The sequence below is a fragment of the Xiphophorus hellerii genome, chromosome 18, assembly GCF_003331165.1.
Source record: "Xiphophorus hellerii strain 12219 chromosome 18, Xiphophorus_hellerii-4.1, whole genome shotgun sequence".
Classification (NCBI taxonomy): Eukaryota; Metazoa; Chordata; class Actinopteri; order Cyprinodontiformes; family Poeciliidae; genus Xiphophorus; species Xiphophorus hellerii.
The window spans coordinates 26,428,003-26,448,063 of NC_045689.1; the positions used below are offsets into that span (position 1 = coordinate 26,428,003).

Below are 20,061 nucleotides of genomic sequence, written 5' to 3' on the forward strand. Positions count from 1 at the left end.
ATGGGAAAAAAAAGTCTCTATAACAAGTAATACTATTCTTGTCTATTCTTGATTTAGCACCTTGGAAATATTTCATGTCAAATCAAATGTATATTGAATCATGACATACATGATTTGATGAGGATCACCAGCATCATCATCATCATCATCACCATCATCGCCATCATCATCAACATGTGTATAAGTACAAAGCCCATCCTCTTACAGAAAGAAATCACCTTGACACTAATAGAAGTCGCTAGGACTGAATAAAGATGGGTGATTGGATTTGCGTAATATCACTGTTGATTGTCATTCTGCGATTCTTTAAGGCGGAGAACGACAGTACCTGTGAGATGTACGGAAGCCCAGAGGTTTCTCTCTTATCAAAGGAAGGAGATTTCATTATTGGTGGGGCTTTTTCCATCTATAGTCAAACCTCAGTGTCCTCACTCTCAGCATTCGAAACACCAGAACCTTTCAAATGCTCCAGGTAAAGCGAACTTTTATTCTGGAATTTTATTTCGTGTCCACGAATGTAAAACACTCTTTTTTTTCCCCCCTTTTTTTCAGGATCAATCTCAGAGAATTTCGTTTTGTGCAAACAATGATATTTGCCATTGAAGAAATTAACAACAGCAGCGAACTGCTTCCCGATGTTTCCGTTGGGTACAGGATATTTGATAGTTGCGGTTCAACACTGCCTTCAACACGGGCAGCAATGGGTCTGATGAACGGAGAGGAAAACACCTGGAGTAAAAACTGTTCTTCTGTTCATGCCGTCATCGGAGCCTCCGAATCCTCCTCAACAATTGCAATGCAACAGATTTCCGGGGTTTTCCAAATACCTATGGTATATATCATTTATTTTCATGATATTCCGGTCCAATACACCTGGCACAAAATTACCTTCTGGCTTTGATATTTTATATCATGAAAATAAAAATTCTAAAATAGCTGCTCTGAGATGTAATTTTAGTAATGCCACGGCTGTTTGCTGTGAAGAAAATAAGATTTAAGTTAGACGTTTAAGCGCTTTTATCACGCTAGATAAACCTGATACAAAATCTATTACTTTAATTTCTTACGGTTTAAGACTTTTCTCTGTTTTGTTTCCAATAGATCAGCCATTTTGCGACATGTGCTTGTCTCAGTAACAGAAAGGAGTATCCCTTTTTCTTCAGAACCATTCCCAGTGACTACTATCAGAGCAGAGCGCTGGCCAAACTGGTAAAACACTTTGGCTGGACGTGGGTCGGGGCAGTAAGAAGTGATAATGACTACGGTAACAATGGGATGGCGACTTTTATTGAAGCCGCGAATCAGGAGGGGATTTGTGTCGAATACTCTGAAGCCATCTCAAGGACTGGCTCCAGAGAGAATGTGGAGAGGGTTGTCGGGGTGATCCGCGGAGGTACAGCGAGTGTTTTAGTTGCATTCCTGGCCCAGGGTGAAATGGATGTTCTGCTCGAGGAAGTTCTGACGCAGAATTTAACTGGGTTGCAGTGGGTCGGCAGTGAATCCTGGATCACAGCAAATTACTTGGCTAAGAAGAGGTACGCTGGGATTTTAACTGGGTCGCTGGGCTTTGCGATAAGAAAGGCAAAAATCTCAGGCCTGCTAGATTTTCTCTTGAAGGTGAACCCAAGTCAGGACCCCCAGAGCAACCTGCTGAGAGAGTTCTGGGAAACAACATTTGGGTGCAGTTTCCGGTCCAGTACGCCTGGCACAAAATCATGTTCTGGCTTTGAGAGACTTCAAGATGCAAATAACGCTTTCACAGATGTGTCAGAGCTGAGGATATCCAACTGCGTGTACAAGGCTGTGTATGCTGTTGCTCATGCCTTGCATAGTTTGCTGAAATGTGGACCAAGGGGCGACTCGGTGTCTCACTCGTGCATCTTAAAGGATAATTCAGAACAAAGACAGGTGAAAGCATACCTTGGAAAATTTATGGCTGCTTTTGTTTTGTTTTATTTAGTTTAGTTTTGCTTTTTAGTTGAAATATCAGGGTTTTTATTTATTTTTTTTGTAAATGTGTGTACTGTTGTTTCCTTTTTCTCTGCGGACAGGTTGCAGAACAGCTCCAGAAGGTAAATTTTACACTACAGTCTGGGGAGCAAGTGTATTTCGATGACAATGGGGATCCCGCAGCAACCTATGAGCTCGTGAACTGGCAGAGAAACCTCGCAGGAGACGTTGTGTTCACGACTGTAGGGAAGTATGATGCGTCACAACCAAACTGGAACCAGTTTACCATGAACAAAGTGAAAATAACATGGGCCGCAGAATCCTGGGAGGTAGAAATCAATTTCTGACTATTGTTGACGATTACTTGGTAGCACTTTATTTGAAGGGGTGTGCATAAGACTGACATAGCATCTGTCATGAACATGAAGGAGTCTTCATGAATGTTTGTGACTGTTGTCTTGAAGTGTCATTTGGTAAATAATGACACTTTTATTGCAGAGTTGATACTTTTAATGGGCATTTAGTGCAAATTTTAATAGAACTTTGCATGCAAAGGGTCAATGTTGACCAAATAATGCAGGGTTATATGCAAATAATATGCTTTTAATGGACTTTTAATGCAACTTTTAGTGCAACTTTGCCTTTAAAGTGTCAGCATTTACTGAATGAAATAATATAAATCTTTATCTGTAGAATATCACAGTTAGGAACTCAGGTGTTTGGTGATTACAAATTGAAGCAATGATTGTTAAACTATTAATTGCAAAGAGACAAAATATCTCAAAAATTGTCTAGCAGTTTAGATATTGTTGAAAAAATTAATTCACAACTTATATAGACTTTCCAGTCTTTCCAGTCCTTTGTTAAAGGACTGGAAAGTCCTTTATCAACATAATCCTCAGGGTATCAACATATTTGATTAAATGCTAAATATGAAAGTAAGTTCAAGTCACTTCTATTCATTTCAGGTTGAATTTTGCTTTTGTTCCAGAAGCCGCTGTCTGTCTGCAGTGAGAACTGTCTGCCAGGTTTCCGTCAGGCGATAATCAAAGGCAAACCCATCTGCTGCTTCTCCTGTGTTCCCTGCGCGGGTGGAGAAATCAGCAACACCAACAGTGAGCAACAAAATGTATCTCTACTTTCTGCTTTTAATTTAAAGAGAGAACCCAGGTAACTATGTAAAACTTATACCGTATTTTTCGGACTATAAGCCGCTACTTTTTTCCCCACACTTTGAACCATGCGGCTTATGACCCGGTGCGGCTTTTCTGTGGATTTTTCTTCAACCACCAGGGGGGGCTCTTCAGCAGGAAGTGAATCATTGGAAGTCAAACTTGGGAATCAAAGAAGAAAGTGCTGATTTTCATTTAGAACAAACACATGCTAGCAGCAGGCATGACGGAGAAATGGTTTCAAACTCATACCCCGTCACCATGGAAACAGCAGGAAGAAGTTCATATGATGCAGATTTTAAGTTGAAGGCTATCGATCTGGCAGTACAGATCGATAGACACTGCACGTAAGTGCGGCATGAACAAATCGAGGGTTCGGCTTTGGAGACGCAGGGCTGCGTCCTTAATAGCAGATTTGTTAATCTACCACCGAGAGCAGCGGAGATACCAGCGGCTTATAGCCCAGTGCGGCTTATATATGTACGTTTCCAGTTTTTAAAAAAAACCCAAAACTTCGTGGGTGCGGCTTATAGGGAAGTGCGCTCTATAGTCCGGAAAATACGGTACTTCTTTTACAAATGAAGCATTTTACAGAGTCAACCTGTTTTTTTCTTTTCATATTTTTCCTGATCAGATTCTGCAGAGTGCTCTCAGTGTCCGTCGGAGTACTGGTCGAATGTCAACCACAGCAAATGTGTTCCAAAGGTGATTGAGTTCCTGTCATATGGAGAGACTATGGGGGCCCTCCTAACTGCCTTCTCGCTGTGCGGAGCCAGTTTAACACTCGTGGTCTTGTGCGTGTTTTTCCGGTTTCGGCACACGCCACTCGTCAAAGCCAGTAATTCTGAGCTGAGCTTCCTGCTCCTCTTCTCCTTGACTCTGTGTTTCCTCTGCTCTCTGGCTTTCATCGGCCAGCCCACTGCGTGGTCCTGCATGCTCCGTCATACAGCTTGTGGCGTAGCTTTTGCTCTGTGCATCTCATGTATTCTTGCTAAAACGATAACCGTGGTGATGGCCTTTAAAGCTAAAAGACCAGCAAACATGTTTCCTCAGTGCTCAGCTCCACTTCAGAGAACGAGCGTCATTGGGTGTACTTTAATTCAAGTGTTTATTTGTGTGATATGGTTAGCTTTTGCTCCGCCATTTCCACACAAGAATATAGTTTACGCCAGTGAAAAGATTATTCTAGAGTGTTTCCTTGGTTCACCTTTGGCGTTTTGGGTTGTGATGGCATATATAGGATTTCTGGCTCTGCTCTGCTTTATCTTGGCTTTTTTAGGCCGGAAGTTACCTGATAACTTTAATGAAGCTAAATTCATTACCTTCAGCATGCTGATATTTAGTGCTGTCTGGCTGACATTCATCCCAGCATATGTCAGCTCTCCTGGTAAGTTTACTGTAGCAGTAGAGATATTTGCAATTCTAGCCTCAAGCTTTGGCTTGCTTTTCTGTATTTTTGCACCAAAATGTTATATTTTGCTACTGAAACCTGAGAGGAATACTAAAAAACATTTGATGGGACGAAATCAGTCAAGAACACAATGAAAGAATAGTTGGAGTGTTACAAACAAAAGAGTTAATTTAGTAAACTTTAGTTAAATACTAATAACGTAGATTGACTATAACAGTGGTTCCCAAAGATTGTCTGGGCCCCCCTATGGGTTACAATAAAATTCCCCCCCAAAAAGAAAAGAAATTCCACTGGGGACACACATCGTTCAACCAGACATAAACCTATACACATATTTTGTTTTCAAACTCCACTGAAGTTTATTTCACACTTCAGGTTGCAACAAAACACACTACAAACCATCTTTACAGTGAAACACTTTTGTGTAACTGTTTTTTCTTTTTTCATTCATCCATACCGCTTCCCCCGCCCCCCCTGCAATGGCACTGTCATCATATACATATGAAAGATTAATACATTTAAATTTTATTGCTGTGGCATAATGTAACAGAAAGAAATTTATATAATCTCATATTTAATTATCTCAATAATTCAGCAAATTAATATCCCACAAGTTTGGGGCATTTATCGATTTTAAATTTCAGTCTTGTATGAATTTCATACTGGTATTCTAATATGATTCACACAGTGGCACAGTTGGTAGCAGCCCAGGCTCCAGATGAACTAAGTAGGGGTGGGGGGTGCATGGCTTTTTTTGGGTGGGAGCAGGAGTCAGGCGTTTTGTTCAACATAAATGCACAAATAAAAGTTTATGTAAAATGAAAACAACATTTTGTTAATGTAAAATAAACTACAATGACAAAAACAGTAACATGTTAGTGTCCATGAATCACCAGAAAATGCTGAGGAATTATGCTCACTGCTCAGATTAGCATAAACGTTAGATCATATGTTGTTGATATCTCAGAACCTTAATTTGTCCTGATTCTAAATTTGAGCTTCTGTGTTTGCTTTTGGATTTGGCATTGTTTTTGAACCAGAGGGAAAAAAGACTTTCCATGGAATTTCGGGGTTGCTCTGAAATTTGTTTTAAGTATTTTATTTGTTATATGCTTTCTGTAATTATATATACATTTACAGACATATGTAAATAAATATTTGTAATTTTTTAGCTTCATTTATATGGAGGAACTTGTGGTGAGTGGGCTTCTGTATTTTAAGTTACATTTATATAATCCTAGATCCAACCTATGCAAGCACACTTAATATAAAAATATTGCTTTTAAAATGATCCGTTCAAGTTCAAATTAAATACAAATGGTGGAAAAAGGCATCGATTTTTAAAGATCTTGAAGGACAACATATAAAATACATATAGAAATATGATTAAAATTGTGTTTCTACTTTATAGATTTGAAGTAGTGTAGAAAAAGTTATGAATACTAAAAAAGCAAGGGAATTGAAAGTTGCTTGCATCATCGTCATTCTGATTGGATTAGAGGACCATAACCATCATCATCTCCTCCAGAAGTATAAAGCACAACCTCATAGAGAAGCCATTTTTCAGTGAATCGGAGAGAAAGAGTGATTCTAGGTTGTGTCTTTTCCTTTTTTTTAACATGTGGAAAAATATCTGCATAATTCTGATGTTTGTAGTTATTACTAGAGGATTTGCACAGGATGAAACAGCTTTCTGTGAAATGCTGGGGAGCCGAGAGCTTCCTCTGATGTCTAAGGAGGGAGATATTGTTATAGGAGGAGCTTTTTCCCTTCACAGCCAAATCTCAAAGCTTTTACTCTCCTGGACCGAGTCACCAGAACGTCTCACGTGCTCCAGGTACTGGTATGCTGATTCCTGTTCTTGTTTTAACCAGGTTTTTGAACTCTGACGAAAGGCATAAACCTCAACATGTCTTTTTACAGAATCAACTTAAGGGAATTCCGGTTTGCTCAAACAATGGTGTTTGCCATTGAGGAAATTAACAATAGCAGCTTTCTACTGCCTAATGTCTCACTTGGTTATAAGATATTCGACAGCTGCGCATCCGCGTTGTCTACGACACGTGCAGGAATGGGTTTGATGAACGGAGAGGGAAGGACTTTTGAAAAAAACTGCTCCGGCCAGTCGTCCATTCATGCCGTAGTTGGAACCTCTGAGTCTTCCACGACCATTGTGATGTTACAAATTTCAGGGATTTTCCAAATGCCAGTGGTAAATGCTAACACTTATTTAGCATCAGTGGGACTCAACTTAAGAAAGTCCATGATTAACTTATCAAATAAATTAGATTGTGGTAACACATATTTCACAAGATCCGCAGGCCTAACAAATTCATGTAACAATATCCCAAGTAAGAAAGCATCTCTGAACATGCTAATGTTTTTGTGTCACTCTCTTTTCCTCTAGATAAGTCACTTTGCAACATGTGCTTGTCTCAGTAACAGAAAGGAGTATCCCTCCTTTTTCAGAACCATTCCCAGTGACTACTATCAGAGCAGAGCGCTGGCCAAACTGGTAAAACACTTTGGCTGGACTTGGGTCGGGGCAGTAAGAAGCGATAATGACTACGGTAACAATGGGATGGCGACTTTTATTGAAGCCGCGAATCAGGAGGGGATTTGTGTCGAATACTCTGAAGCCATCTCAAGGACTGGCTCCAGAGAGAATGTGGAGAGGGTTGTCCGGGTGATCCGTGGAGGTACAGCGAGTGTTTTAGTTGCATTCCTGGCTTATGATGAGATGGATGTTTTGCTGGAGGAAGCGTTGAGTCAAAACCTGACTGAGTTACAGTGGGTCGGCAGTGAATCCTGGATTACATCAGCTCATTTGGCTAAGAAGAGGTACTCTGGCATACTAAGCGGGACGCTGGGCTTTGCAATAAGAAAGGCAAAAATCTCAGGCCTGCAAGATTTTCTCTTGAAGGTGAACCCAAGTCAGGAACCTCAGAGTAACCTGCTGAGAGAGTTCTGGGAAACAACATTTGCGTGCAGTTTCCGGTCCAGTACGCCTGACACAAAATTATGTTCTGGCGTTGAGAGTCTTCGAGATGTAGATAACGCTTTCACAGATGTGTCAGAACTGAGGATATCCAACAACGTGTACAAGGCTGTGTATGCTGTTGCTCATGCCTTGCATAGCATGTTGAATTGTAAGCAAGGTGGTGAAAATGTGACTCACCCTTGCAAATTAAGAGATCGTCCAGAGCCAAGACAGGTTAAAACTTAATTTAATATTTAAAATAAATGTCTGTTGTTTTAAAATACATCTAAAATTGTGCTTATTAATCTCTTTCTAACATTGACAGGTTGTGAAATATCTCCAGGACATTAATTTTACTGTCGAGTCGGGAGAGAATGTGTATTTTGATGAAAACGGAGACCCCGCAGCAATTTATGAGCTTGTGAACTGGCAGAGAAACCCTGCAGGAGACGTTGTGTTCACAACTGTTGGAAAGTACGATGCTTCACATCCAGATGGAAACCAGTTGACCATGAATGGAGTCAACATCACATGGGCCGCAGAATCTGTGGAGGTATAAACAAATGAGCATTTCTGAACTTTAAACTTCATGAAACGAAGCAATTGTAACATGGTACAATGAGATAAAAAGTAATTACTTTTAGCAAGTTTATTTTAAAATCTATTAATGTACATAGCTCATATATTTTTGGGAACTGATTGTTGAATCGATCTGATGTTTTAGAAGCCGCTGTCTGTCTGCAGTGAGAACTGCCTGCCAGGCTTCCGGACAGCGATCATCAAGGGCAAACCCATCTGCTGCTTCTCCTGTGTCCCATGCGCTGCTGGAGAGGTCAGCAACACAAGCAGTGAGTGAAACAAGAGTTCTTCTCCTTATTTCTACTATGAACACACCAAACCCATTCCGGTTTTCATTTTTCCTGATCAGATTCTGCAGAGTGCTCTCAGTGTCCGTCGGAGTACTGGTCGAATGTCAACCACAGCAAATGTGTTCCAAAGGTGATTGAGTTCCTGTCATATGGAGAGACTATGGGGGCCCTCCTAACTGCCTTCTCGCTGTGCGGAGCCAGTTTAACACTTGTGGTCTTGTGCGTGTTTGTCCGGTTTCGGCACACGCCACTCGTCAAAGCCAGTAATTCTGAGCTGAGCTTCCTGCTCCTCTTCTCCCTGACTCTGTGTTTCCTCTGCTCTCTGGCTTTCATCGGCCAGCCCACTGCGTGGTCCTGCATGCTCCGTCATACAGCTTTTGGCGTAGCTTTTGCTCTGTGCATCTCATGTATTCTTGCTAAAACGATAACCGTGGTGATGGCCTTTAAAGCTAAAAGACCAGCAAACATGTTTCCTCAGTGCTCAGCTCCACTTCAGAGAACGAGCGTCATTGGGTGTACTTTAATTCAAGTGTTTATTTGTGTGATGTGGTTAGCTTTTGCTCCGCCATTTCCACACAAGAATATAGTTTACGCCAGTGAAAAGATTATTCTAGAGTGTGATTTAGGATCAGCTGTGGCGTTTTGGGCTGTGTTGGGGTATGTTGGATTTCTGGCTCTGCTCTGCTTTATCTTGGCTTTTTTAGGCCGGAAGTTACCTGATAACTTTAATGAAGCTAAATTCATTACCTTCAGCATGCTGATATTTAGTGCTGTCTGGCTCACATTCATCCCAGCATATGTCAGCTCTCCTGGTAAGTTTACTGTAGCGGTAGAGATATTTGCAATTCTAGCCTCCAGCTTTGGCTTGCTTTTCTGTATTTTTGCACCAAAATGTTATATTTTGCTACTGAAACCTGAGAGGAATACTAAAAAACATTTGATGGGAAGACACAAGCCTTAGAAAAAAAAATACAGTGGTAAAATAGTCTACATTCAGCTGCTATTAGTTTCTGAATGCTTTCATAATTTCTTTGGTTCTTTATGCTTACTTTTCACTAATTATTTAGAAAAATCCATTCACAATCCAGTACATGTTTAACCATTACTTGTTGATATACCTGTTGATACTGTATACACACTGAGCAACCTCAATAATGGCAAAATAACTGACATTAAGTACCAATACCAGGGAATGTACTGTTTTTATTACAGCACTTGATATTATAAAATGCTTAGGTTGAAACAGTAAAGTAAGGCAAATTGGAAAAAAAAAATTAAAAGTTTATACAAATTACAGTGAAACAGAATTACAGAACAGAATTCAGGATGGACATATTTCATGATAATTTCACGACATTAAGTACAGATTAATTGAAAAACTTGATTTGAAAATAGAGTTTTTTTGGGGGCTCGATAGTTTTTGTGTTGGTGGGTCCTTTGATCTGCAGTGCCTGTTCCAGGGTGTAAACGCTTTTTAAACTCTTAACTCTTATTAAAAAGTCATAAAAAGAAGAACAGCATCTTTGTGATCTTTTTGAAGCTCTTGTCTCTATGTGTGCACCAGTGAATGGAATAAGAGACATCTGTGTCGTCGAAATGTCCTTTTCTGATCCCAGTTTACAGCAGATGTCTTGGTCAAAGAGTTAAAATTTCTGATACCTGGAAACTCAAATCTTACTACGTGTTGCTGTGACTCTTTGGCTGCGTCTGGCGGAGGAGTTTTAAAGAAGAAAAAAAAACACTCTTTTTTTATTGTGATGTCTTGCAAAGCTGTTCTATTGGCTGTTCACACTAATTTCTCAGGCTTAAAAGTCTACTTCTTCTTCATCACCTTTTACAAAGACATTTCCTCTGACATCCCCAGCTGCCTGGAAACGAGGAGCTAGAAAACTAATCATAAAATTTTAAGTCATCCAAAGCATGACTTTTTTTATTCTTTCTTTCTCAAAAAAGAATAATAAAAAAACTTAAAATGTTATAATAAAACTGAGTGAACGTACAATTATTTCTTCAGTTAACCGCATAAAACAATCCTAGCATGTAAAACAGATGAATTATTAAAGACTGTACATGTCTGTGTCCAGGCAAATATATAATATAAATAAATAAAAAAAATACAGTTAAACGGTGTTCAGGTGAGACACTTTAGCAGTTTATGTTTGCCTAAAGAAATTGCAGTTTTTCTGCAGAAACCACAGAAAAATGAATGAGAAAGATTGTGGCCTCTGAAAATAATTGGCAAAATTTTTGAAAGAATGTATTCAAGCATCCTGTTGTATTGTTAAAAGTATGTTTTTATGATAAAACCAATTTAAAGAAGCATTTACAGGAGAGCGTACAGGACTTAAAGGTCTGCTTCCCTATCAGTGACAAAACAAGCGACGTAATTGGTGGAGACAATGAAAATATTCAGAAACAACCCTGCTGGGATCCTATAAAACAGTCCGACTCTACCTGTGCTATCACTTAGGATTTGTGTGCTAAGTACTCAGGTGAGGAATTATGCCGCCTATTGTGTGCCTGTTACTTTTCTGTCTCGTGGATGTAAGAGGGGAAAACTCTTCGTGTCAAATATACGGGACAAAAGAACTGTCTCAGTTTTCTAAGGAGGGAGATATCATCATCGGAGGTATTTTCTCCTTCCACCAGAACCCGGTCACAGTCAGTCCAGCACTCACAATCAACCCGGGAGCAATCCAGTGTAAAGGGTAAGACACTTACAGGTTAAGGATGAATCTTTTGTCATCATGTGATTTTCATGACTTTTTGCATTTTTTTACAGGCTGGAAATAGGTGAGCTTCAGTATGCGTACACCATGATGTTTGTGATAGATGAAATTAACAACAGCACTGAACTGCTGCCAGATGTGACACTCGGTTATAGGATCTTTGACTCCTGCCCAAGCATACCTCTGTCTATCAGGTCATCGCTGAATCTAATGAATCCACATGAAGACAGTGAGGGGTTGTGTAGCAACCTCTCAAACGTGTATGCTGTCATTGGGGACACAACTTCCACCTCTACGATAGGCATAGCACGCACGCTGGGTCCCTTCAGTATACCTGTGGTGAGTGGGATTCATGCATTCTGACTAACTGGGAAGAATGATGCGACTTTAATTTTCTATTTTTCTTTTCAGATCAGTCATTCAGCCACTTGTGCATGTCTCAGCGACAGGAGAATCTACGCGTCCTTCTTTCGAACCATACCGAGTGATATTCATCAAAGCAAAGCACTAGCAAAGCTTGTGAAACACTTTGGCTGGACTTGGGTGGGAGCAATCCGAACTAACAATGACTATGGAAATGGTGGCATGGCCAGCTTCTTGGAAGCAGCAACAAAGGAAGGCGTGTGCGTCGAGTATTCAGTCGCCATCTACCGAACCGACCCCAGGAAGTCATTCCTACAAGTCGTGGATATTATCAGAAAATCCACCTCTAAGGTCATAGTTGCTTTTGCAGATGCGACAGATCTTGATGTACTCATGAAAGAGCTCCATGCCCAGAATGTGACAGGCCTGCAGTGGGTGGGAAGCGAAGGCTGGATCACGTATCGTTACTTTGCCTCTCAGGTGAACTACGCCGTGGTTCAGGGGGCCGTGGGCTTCGCAGCACTGAATGCTCACATCCCTGGGCTGCAGGAGTTCCTCACCAACAGCAGACCGTCCACCGCACCAGGAAATCAGGGACTCGTTGAGTTGTGGGAAACACTCTTTGACTGCACCCTGTCACCAAAAACAGGGATTTACCCACAGGATCGTGTTACAGTCTGCAGCGGCACAGAGACTCTGCGGGATGTAAAGACGCGATTTACTGATGTTTCAGATGCCACCCTGTTGAATAATGTCTACAAAGCCATATACGCTGTTGCTCATGCTTTGAGCATGCTGTTTAATTGCAAAGATGGAGAGGGGCCTTTTGAGAACAATACTTGTGCTGACAGGCAAAATTTTCAACCATGGCAGGTAAACATGAACAAAAACAACAATGTACTCGAATCCAAACAGCAATGATGTGGTAATCATGAAAAACTCACGTTTCCCCCCCTGTAGGTGTTGCACTACCTTACGCAGGTAAATTTCACCAGTAAAACTGGTGAAAATGTTTTCTTCGATGAGTTTGGTGACCCTGTCGCACGTTACGCACTGGTAAACTGGCAACTGGATAAGACAGGGTACATACAGTTTGAAACTATTGGTTATTATGATGCCTCCAGACCTGAAGGTCAGCAGTTTGAGATGGAAGTTGGAGTGAGAGCCATCTGGGCAGGAGAAAGTCATGATGTGAGTCAATTTAGACTCTCTGTTCACTGTGAGTCTTTTTACACCGTTTCAGCTTTAAATAATGTCTCTGTGTATCAGGTACCGACATCCATCTGCAGTGACAGCTGTTTGCCTGGCACTAGTCGGGCTTTCATTAAAGGCAAACCCGTCTGCTGCTTTGACTGCATCGTCTGTGCTGAGGGGGAGTTCAGCAACAGCACAAGTGAGGCGGTGGGATTTGTAGCCTTTTCCCTGGTGCTCTTTGTGTTTCTGCTGGGTAAAATCACTGCCAGCACTTTACTGGTATACTTGAAGATGTGTTCTCTGCACAGCTTAAACATATTTATCCTTTCAGATGCAGTGAAATGTGAAAAATGCCCTCCTGAGTACAAGTCCAGTGAAGAGAGAAACCAATGTAACTTAAAATCGGTTGAGTTCCTCACCTTCACAGAACTAATGGGTATAACGTTGGTCACCTTGTCTTTCGTTGGTGCAATCTCAACAGTGGCTGTAAGCCTGATATTTTTCTGCCAAAGACACACGCCCATTGTCCGAGCCAACAACTCTGAGTTGAGTTTCCTGCTGCTGTTCTCCTTGGGGTTGTGCTTTCTGTGTTCTCTGACCTTCATCGGCCGACCCTCTGATTGGTCCTGCATGCTGCGCCACACAGCTTTCGGCATTACCTTTGTCCTCTGTGTGTCCTGTATTCTGGGGAAAACAACGGTGGTTTTGTTGGCCTTTCGGGCTACCATTCCTGGCAGCAATGTGATGAAATGGTTTGGCCCTCCACAGCAGAGAGTCAGTGTCTTAGCTCTCACACTTGTACAGGTTTTGATTTGTATAATATGGCTAACAGTCAGCCCTCCCCATCCATTCAAAAACACTCAATATTACAGCGAGAAGATCATTCTAGAGTGTGCACTTGGATCACCGTTGGGCTTCTGGGCCGTATTGGGATATATTGGGGTTTTAGCTATGTTGTGCTTTGGATTGGCCTTCTTAGCCAGAAAGCTTCCTGACAATTTCAATGAAGCTAGGTTCATCACTTTCAGCATGCTGATATTCTGTGCCGTGTGGATAACTTTCATTCCAGCTTATGTGAGCTCTCCTGGGAAATTCAGTGTGGCTGTGGAGATATTCGCCATTCTGGCTTCAAGTTACGGGATGCTGCTCTGTATTTTTTTGCCTAAGTGTTACATCATTTTATTTAAACCCCAAAACAATACAAAGAAACATTTGATGAATAAAAGCACACTTTAAGATGTGTGTCTCAACTAAAAAAAACGTAAAAATAATCATACCGTTGTGGCCTTTCTCATGGAGAAAATATTAATGTTAAAATTGTTTTAAACTAATGGCGTGTCCTCGTACATTAAGAATCGGCAGTATTTATTACGCCTGTGAATTTGAAACTCCAACCAGAAAAATAAAGCATTATAAGGTCAATCCGAGTTTAACAATTGTATGGGTGAACAATTTTATTGGCACTTGTGTCTGTTTGTATCTCATTAAACAAGAGTAAGAAGTTGAGAAATACATTGTATAAATTGTAGTAGTTAACTCTACAAAGCTCACTGGATTTCTCTCTCTGATGAAAATGTTCCTGTGGTATAGCTAAGAAAAGATTTAACACAGCATGTCGATATGCAAGGAACTCGAAATGGAAAAAGGATAAAGTTATTAAAATTTCTATACATTAACATGCATCCGAGCTTGTCTTGTTGCTAATAAAAGCTTGACTAAAATAAAGCAGAAAGACTTGTAGTGTGGCTTTTTTGTGTCACAGCGCGCGCGCGCGCACACACACACACACACGCACACATATAGCCACAGCTGTCCTGGAACAGACTGAGAGAAAGCTGTCATACAGTCACCACCATCGGGCCCTCTGACCACAAGCAGCAGGCAAGGTGAGTGAAGTGCCTTGCCCAAGGACACAGTGACCTGAGTGGAGTGAGCGTTCAAATCACCAGCGCACCGGTAACAAAACAAACTCCTGCTTCCTGAGCTACTGTCACCCCCTACTACTAATTCAACTTTTCATGTGTGCTGAAGATTAATTGGTTTACGTTTTGTTGATCAAAAAGGAAACTAGTTTTCATTTTACTTCCTGCTCACGCTGTTTTGACTGCTGGTTGTTCTCCGTTAACCTGTCTCTGGCTCCTGATAAAAGTTATTTCTTTATGCCCAGATCAAAGCGAGAGCCGAGACCTCATATTTATTGGTGTCTTACAAAATTCAGCATGCTAACGTTATTTTGACACAATAGCAGAGAGCGATTTGTTGAAAAAACAAAAACAAAAAAACAACCCATATACTATACGAAAACTACAAGACAAGTCAAGGACCTTGTAGGCAAGCTCTGGAACACGGTGGCTTTGATAGCCACCATAACTACCTGGAGTCCAGCTGGAGGCTTTAACCTTTCCTAGCTGAACTCAGGCTGGAATGATGGAGGGGGACGTGTGGCCAACTGAGCCTCAGTTGGAAGTCATCTAGCAATACAAAAGTTGCACTTTCAATTCCATCTTCCTCCTGCCACATTTCAATGTGAACCTGGGAAATTCACTAAACCCAAAGTCTCCTACCAATCTGCATTTTGGTGCTCCCATTTGTAAGTGCGATTGGGTGAATGTGCCTCGTGTATAAAGTAGTTTAATTGGATGATGTCACTTGAATAATGCCATGCAGATTAAGTCCATTCATCATTCACAAGGCAAGGTGCTTAGATTACGCAAAACATTGTCCCTGTGTTCAGGAGAGTGCCATGAATTGATAGCGAGCCGAAGTCTTCGACTCTGTCCTGCAAACTTTTGAAGTGTCTCTGGTCCAACAACAGCTGGATCCGAATTTCTGATCAATTGGCAGCAATGCCACGTCATTCCCACATCCGTTTTTTTCAAGCTAGAAATAAGGGTATTTGAGGATATGAAGAGGTTATGCATAACATAATGATAGACAAACACAAAAAACTAAAAAAAAAAAGCCTCATTGACTATTGAGTGATATTTCAAAACAAAAGGAAAAGATAAAATAAAGTGTGACCAGATGGTTTTCTATGACATACAGACAGCTATGAAAATATTTACTTATTTATTCAGCGCTGTTACCATTTATTAAATTTGGAAACAACAAACGTCTGTAAAAATGTTGTTGGTCAGTACAATGCATTATTTTAAACTTTGCTGGATTAATATTACATCTGTTATGAATACATTTTCGGAAGAGAAACTGTCTTCCCTATTTACATATATCAATTTATTTTTAAGAGAACCCAAACCCTGTAACATTCCTCCTCCCCTTTCTCCGCCTTGTAGTCCCACGGAGAGAAAATGTCGCTGTCCCTCATATATGAGCTGATCCAGAGTTCATAAAACACCTTTTCCAAGTATTCGTTTGCCCGAAGGTTTATGAAATGCTGCTTGGTGATTTGGCTTCTGCAGACATGACGTTCATGCACAGTTGGCCTGAGTTGGGATGTGTGCTCTTACAGCTGTTGTTATCTGTGTCTTTCTCTCAGACTGGGGAGCCATTATGTAGGCAGCTAGGAGATTCGGAGATCCCTCAGCTGTACAGGGATGGTGACATAAAGCTGGGAGGAATCTTCTACTTTCACAGCAGCTGGAAGAACGTAGAGAGCACCTATGAACGTAAGCCGTTGCCACTGCAATGCATCAGGTAAATTATATCTTTTAAATCCTGTTTGCAACATACCTTTGTTTTCTGTTATCATGCAAGTGGATGCTTCATGTGCAGTACTACTATCACTATATCAGAAAAAAATGACAACTATCTCTTGTTGTCGTTTGCATCAAGTATAAATTTCAGAGAAATCCAGTTTGCCCAGACCATGCTCTTTGCCATTGAGGAGATAAATAACAGAACGGACCTACTGCCAGGTATTTCTCTTGGATACAGCATATATGACACTTGTGGCTCCATTCCCAGAAGCATAAAAGTTGCGCTTGCCTTGAACAATCGCAATGAAAGTGTGTCTTCAAACTCTGACACTCCGTGTACCAAACCTGTACAAGTTCAGGCTATAGTGGGAGAAACTTCTTCATCTCCCAGCACTGCAATATCGACTCTCATCGGACCATTTGACATACCACTGGTATGTTAAACTTGTACAATTAAAATTATATTTAAGATGGAAATATTATTATGATCTTTATTTTGTGATCTTTTTTTTAGATCAGCCATTTTGCCACATGTGCTTGTCTCAGTGATAAAACCAAGTATCCATCCTTTCTCAGAACCGTACCCAGTGACTACTATCAGAGCAGAGCTCTGGCTCATCTGGTCAAACATTTTGGCTGGACTTGGGTCGGAGCTGTCCGAAGCAATGATGATTATGGCAATAATGGCATCGCTACATTCACAGAAACTGCAGAGCAGCTGGGCATTTGCTTGGAATATTCTGTTTCTTTCTTTAGAACGGATTCAACAGAAAAAATGCAAAAGGTGATCAACACTATAAAGACGTCCACCTCAAAGGTGATTATCGCCTTTGTCGCACACTTGGACATGGACGTGCTCATACATGAGTTGTCAAACCACAACATGACCGGCTACCAGTGGGTGGGAAGTGAAGGGTGGATCTCTGATTCTCAGTTTGCAGCAGTGGATAAGAATCGCATCCTGGACGGAGCGATCGGCGTTTCCGTTCCTAAAGCTCATGTGAGCGGTCTCAAAGAGTTCATGTTTGACGTGAGGCCACTCAGATCTTTAAATAACGACTTGTATAAAGAGTTCTGGGAGACGTTGTTTAGCTGCAAGTTCAAGCAGGAGAAATCAGATGGAAATTATAGAGAATGTACAGGACGTGAGGATCTGACTGGAGTGGAAAACAGCTTCACTGACATGTCCCTGATGCCCATTTTTAACAATGTGTATAAGGGAGTGTATGCAGTGGCTCACGCTCTGCATGATATTCTCGGATGTGATAAAACCTGTAACAACAATGTGCAGCTTGACCCATTCACGGTGAGAATAAAAAATATAAGTAAAGACAAAGGTTGCAGAGAAGTATACTAAGGCAGATATACTAAGGCAGATATCCATGTATTATTTCCATTGAGTTGAAAAAAATAACTTGTGTCTTAGATTTTGCAACGCATTCAAAAGATTCACTTCAAAACGAAGGAGGGAGAAGATGTTTACTTTAACGAGAACGGAGATCCAGCTGCAAAGTATGAAATTTTGCACTGGCAGCCAAGAGAAAACGGCACTTTGGACTTTGTCATAGTTGGCGTTTATGATGCATCGTTACCATTTGACAAACAGCTGAGCCTTCAAAATACGACCTTAAGATGGGCGCAGAGTTCAACAAAGGTAAAAACTGCTACAGTTGCTAAGTGCGTGTTTTTCAGTGTTTAAATGCTTTTACTTTAAATTTTATACTTATATATTCGAAAACAGTCATAAAGACCTGTGAGAGCAACGTATAATATTGTTGAGGTGATTTCTGCAGGTACCAGTGTCGGTGTGCAGTGAGAAGTGTCCCCCAGGGACCCGGAAGGTTCTCCAGAAAGGAAAACCCGTCTGCTGCCACGACTGCATAAGATGTGCCGACGGAGAAATTAGCAATGTTACAGGTATAGATGAATTTATTGCAACATTTAAGAAATTTTAATACTGAACAAAAGAATTTCCAATCTCGAAGAGTTGCATAACAAAAGGTTTGTTAAACGGAACCTACTATTTTTTTTCCTTATAGGTAAACATAATTTACTTACATACCTTGACTTGCGGACTAAATATATATATATATATATATATATATATATACTGTATATGTTTTTTTTTAGCATAGTCTTTAAAACATCAGTGTGAGTAAAATTAATCTATACCATGAGTTTCCGTTGGTAAATTAAGTTGTTGAAATGAAGGAATTTTCCAAGAATATTATTTATTGAATATGACTGTAGAAAAACAAAATACATATTTGTTTTAGAACAGTCTGTAGAGCACAGAGAAATGTCAAATGCCCTTATTTGGATTTTATTAAATATGATATGAATTGTCATAAAAAATCTGAACATTTTAACCAGCATCATATAGAATTTGTTGTAGTATCAGCTAGTGAAAACTGATTTAAAAGATAAACTAAGTCTTAAGAGAACAGACTTAGGAATAGTTTTATAAATTAAGGGTATATGCTACCATTTCTTACAACATATGAAAAATACGTAACATAAAATTCTGAGAACCTCAAAAATTCTGAATAACCTCAAAATGAAAATGTCTGGCCTGAAAAGTTGTAGTTATTTTCCGGCCCAGTCTTTATGGCAGAAATAAAAGTTTGAAGACCTACTATATATATTTTTTCTTAATTTGTTAAATTTGCAGATGCTGTCATTTGTGTGGGATGTCCCCCTGAATCCTGGCCAAATGAGGGAAGAGATGCCTGTATAGAGAAGGAAGCTGTTTTCCTATCATATGAAGAAATTATGGGCATACTCCTCACCGCTGCAGCCTTATTTGGAACATGTATAACAGCCATTGTGATAGTAATTTTTTTCAGATACAGAAAAACTCCTCTTGTCAGAGCAAACAACTCTGAGCTGAGCTTCCTCCTCCTGTTCTCTCTGACTCTGTGTTTCCTCTGCTCTCTGACGTTCATCGGCCAGCCCTCTAAGTGGTCCTGCATGCTGCGGCACACAGCCTTCGGCATCACCTTCGTGCTCTGCCTCTCCTGTGTTCTGGGGAAAACCATGGTGGTTTTAATGGCGTTCAAAGCCACACTTCCTGGGAGTACCATGATAAAATGGTTTGGGCCTACGCAGCAGAGGCTGAGCGTTCTGGGTTTCACTCTCGTACAAGTTATCATCTGCATCCTCTGGTTAAGCATCTCTCCTCCTTTTCCCTACAAAAATTTTAAGGAAATTAAAGAAAAAATCATCCTGGAGTGTGCCCTGGGCTCTGCTGTGGGTTTCTGGTCCGTCCTCGGTTACATAGGACTTCTTGCCGTCCTGTGTTTTGTTTTTGCTTTTTTAGCTCGGAAGTTGCCTGATAATTTTAACGAAGCCAAATTCATCACCTTCAGCATGTTGATATTCTGCGCTGTGTGGATCACTTTCATCCCAGCGTACGTCAGCTCTCCTGGAAATTTCAGTGTCGCTGTAGAAATCTTTGCTATCCTTGCCTCCACGTTTGGGCTGTTAATTTGTATTTTTATCCCAAAATGTTATATCATGTTACTGAAACCAAAGAAAAATACAAAAAAGCACATGATGGGGAAAGCGCCACAAAAGTCATTCTGAAGGTAAAGCTTTGCCACCACCAAAAACGTCTGCTGAAAACTGCTGAATATGAATGTAAATGTAATAAGTTTACTTTATATGCATTTTCATCCTGAATAAATTCATATGTGTACTACAACTTGTAAAACATTTAAAACATCACATAGCAGGTC

The 20,061-nt window shown here is 40.5% G+C and overlaps 4 protein-coding genes across 7 annotated transcripts; all 4 read left to right on the forward strand.

Annotated features, from left to right (window-relative positions):
* The first annotated feature begins 242 nt into the window (after positions 1–242).
* Positions 243–4,814, forward strand: LOC116737448 (extracellular calcium-sensing receptor-like). The gene is made up of 6 exons (XM_032590593.1): positions 243–472; positions 553–832; positions 1,102–1,908; positions 2,052–2,279; positions 2,942–3,065; positions 3,757–4,814. The coding sequence occupies exons 1-6, from the start codon at positions 255–257 to the stop codon at positions 4,665–4,667; spliced, it is 2,568 nt and encodes an 855-aa protein (XP_032446484.1). The 5' UTR covers positions 243–254; the 3' UTR covers positions 4,668–4,814.
* Positions 4,815–4,998: 184 nt separating this feature from the next.
* Positions 4,999–9,692, forward strand: LOC116737447 (extracellular calcium-sensing receptor-like). The gene is made up of 6 exons (XM_032590592.1): positions 4,999–6,370; positions 6,457–6,745; positions 6,941–7,747; positions 7,839–8,066; positions 8,238–8,361; positions 8,442–9,692. Exons 1-6 carry the CDS (start codon positions 6,153–6,155, stop codon positions 9,341–9,343), a joined length of 2,568 nt encoding a protein of 855 aa, XP_032446483.1. The 5' UTR covers positions 4,999–6,152; the 3' UTR covers positions 9,344–9,692.
* A 145-nt stretch (positions 9,693–9,837) lies between these two features.
* LOC116737436 (extracellular calcium-sensing receptor-like) lies at positions 9,838–14,306 on the forward strand. Of its 4 annotated transcripts, XM_032590580.1 has the most exons (6): positions 9,838–11,090; positions 11,165–11,450; positions 11,523–12,347; positions 12,435–12,665; positions 12,744–12,867; positions 13,000–14,306. In XM_032590580.1, exons 1-6 carry the CDS (start codon positions 10,885–10,887, stop codon positions 13,902–13,904), a joined length of 2,577 nt encoding a protein of 858 aa, XP_032446471.1. In that variant the 5' UTR covers positions 9,838–10,884; the 3' UTR covers positions 13,905–14,306. The 4 variants fall into 4 exon arrangements, with proteins under 4 accessions (XP_032446471.1, XP_032446470.1, XP_032446468.1 ...); XM_032590579.1 differs by having other exon boundaries at positions 12,435–12,867; XM_032590577.1 differs by having other exon boundaries at positions 12,744–14,306.
* A 1,738-nt stretch (positions 14,307–16,044) lies between these two features.
* On the forward strand, positions 16,045–20,036 carry LOC116737440 (extracellular calcium-sensing receptor-like). The gene is made up of 6 exons (XM_032590585.1): positions 16,045–16,322; positions 16,461–16,758; positions 16,839–17,630; positions 17,751–17,978; positions 18,118–18,241; positions 18,996–20,036. The coding sequence occupies exons 1-6, from the start codon at positions 16,060–16,062 to the stop codon at positions 19,907–19,909; spliced, it is 2,619 nt and encodes an 872-aa protein (XP_032446476.1). The 5' UTR covers positions 16,045–16,059; the 3' UTR covers positions 19,910–20,036.
* The last annotated feature ends 25 nt before the right edge of the window (positions 20,037–20,061 follow it).

What these genes read in the sequence shown, in the direction of transcription:
- LOC116737447 (XM_032590592.1), top strand. Translation starts at nt 6,153, where the DNA reads ATGTGGAAAAATATCTGCATAATTCTGATGTTTGTAGTTATTACTAGA. An exon ending in GAACGTCTCACGTGCTCCAG is followed by an intron (nt 6,371 to 6,456) that starts GTACTGGTATGC and finishes GTCTTTTTACAG; the next exon opens with AATCAACTTAAGGGAATTCC. An exon ending in GGATTTTCCAAATGCCAGTG is followed by an intron (nt 6,746 to 6,940) that starts GTAAATGCTAAC and finishes CTTTTCCTCTAG; the next exon opens with ATAAGTCACTTTGCAACATG.
- LOC116737448 (XM_032590593.1), top strand. Translation starts at nt 255, where the DNA reads ATGGGTGATTGGATTTGCGTAATATCACTGTTGATTGTCATTCTGCGA. An exon ending in GGGTTTTCCAAATACCTATG is followed by an intron (nt 833 to 1,101) that starts GTATATATCATT and finishes TGTTTCCAATAG; the next exon opens with ATCAGCCATTTTGCGACATG. An exon ending in GGGCCGCAGAATCCTGGGAG is followed by an intron (nt 2,280 to 2,941) that starts GTAGAAATCAAT and finishes CTTTTGTTCCAG; the next exon opens with AAGCCGCTGTCTGTCTGCAG.
- LOC116737440 (XM_032590585.1), top strand. Translation starts at nt 16,060, where the DNA reads ATGCTGCTTGGTGATTTGGCTTCTGCAGACATGACGTTCATGCACAGT. An exon ending in TGCAGCTTGACCCATTCACG is followed by an intron (nt 17,631 to 17,750) that starts GTGAGAATAAAA and finishes CTTGTGTCTTAG; the next exon opens with ATTTTGCAACGCATTCAAAA. An exon ending in GGGCGCAGAGTTCAACAAAG is followed by an intron (nt 17,979 to 18,117) that starts GTAAAAACTGCT and finishes TGATTTCTGCAG; the next exon opens with GTACCAGTGTCGGTGTGCAG.
- LOC116737436 (XM_032590576.1), top strand. Translation starts at nt 10,885, where the DNA reads ATGCCGCCTATTGTGTGCCTGTTACTTTTCTGTCTCGTGGATGTAAGA. An exon ending in GTCCCTTCAGTATACCTGTG is followed by an intron (nt 11,451 to 11,522) that starts GTGAGTGGGATT and finishes TTTTCTTTTCAG; the next exon opens with ATCAGTCATTCAGCCACTTG. An exon ending in AAAATTTTCAACCATGGCAG is followed by an intron (nt 12,348 to 12,434) that starts GTAAACATGAAC and finishes CCCCCCCTGTAG; the next exon opens with GTGTTGCACTACCTTACGCA.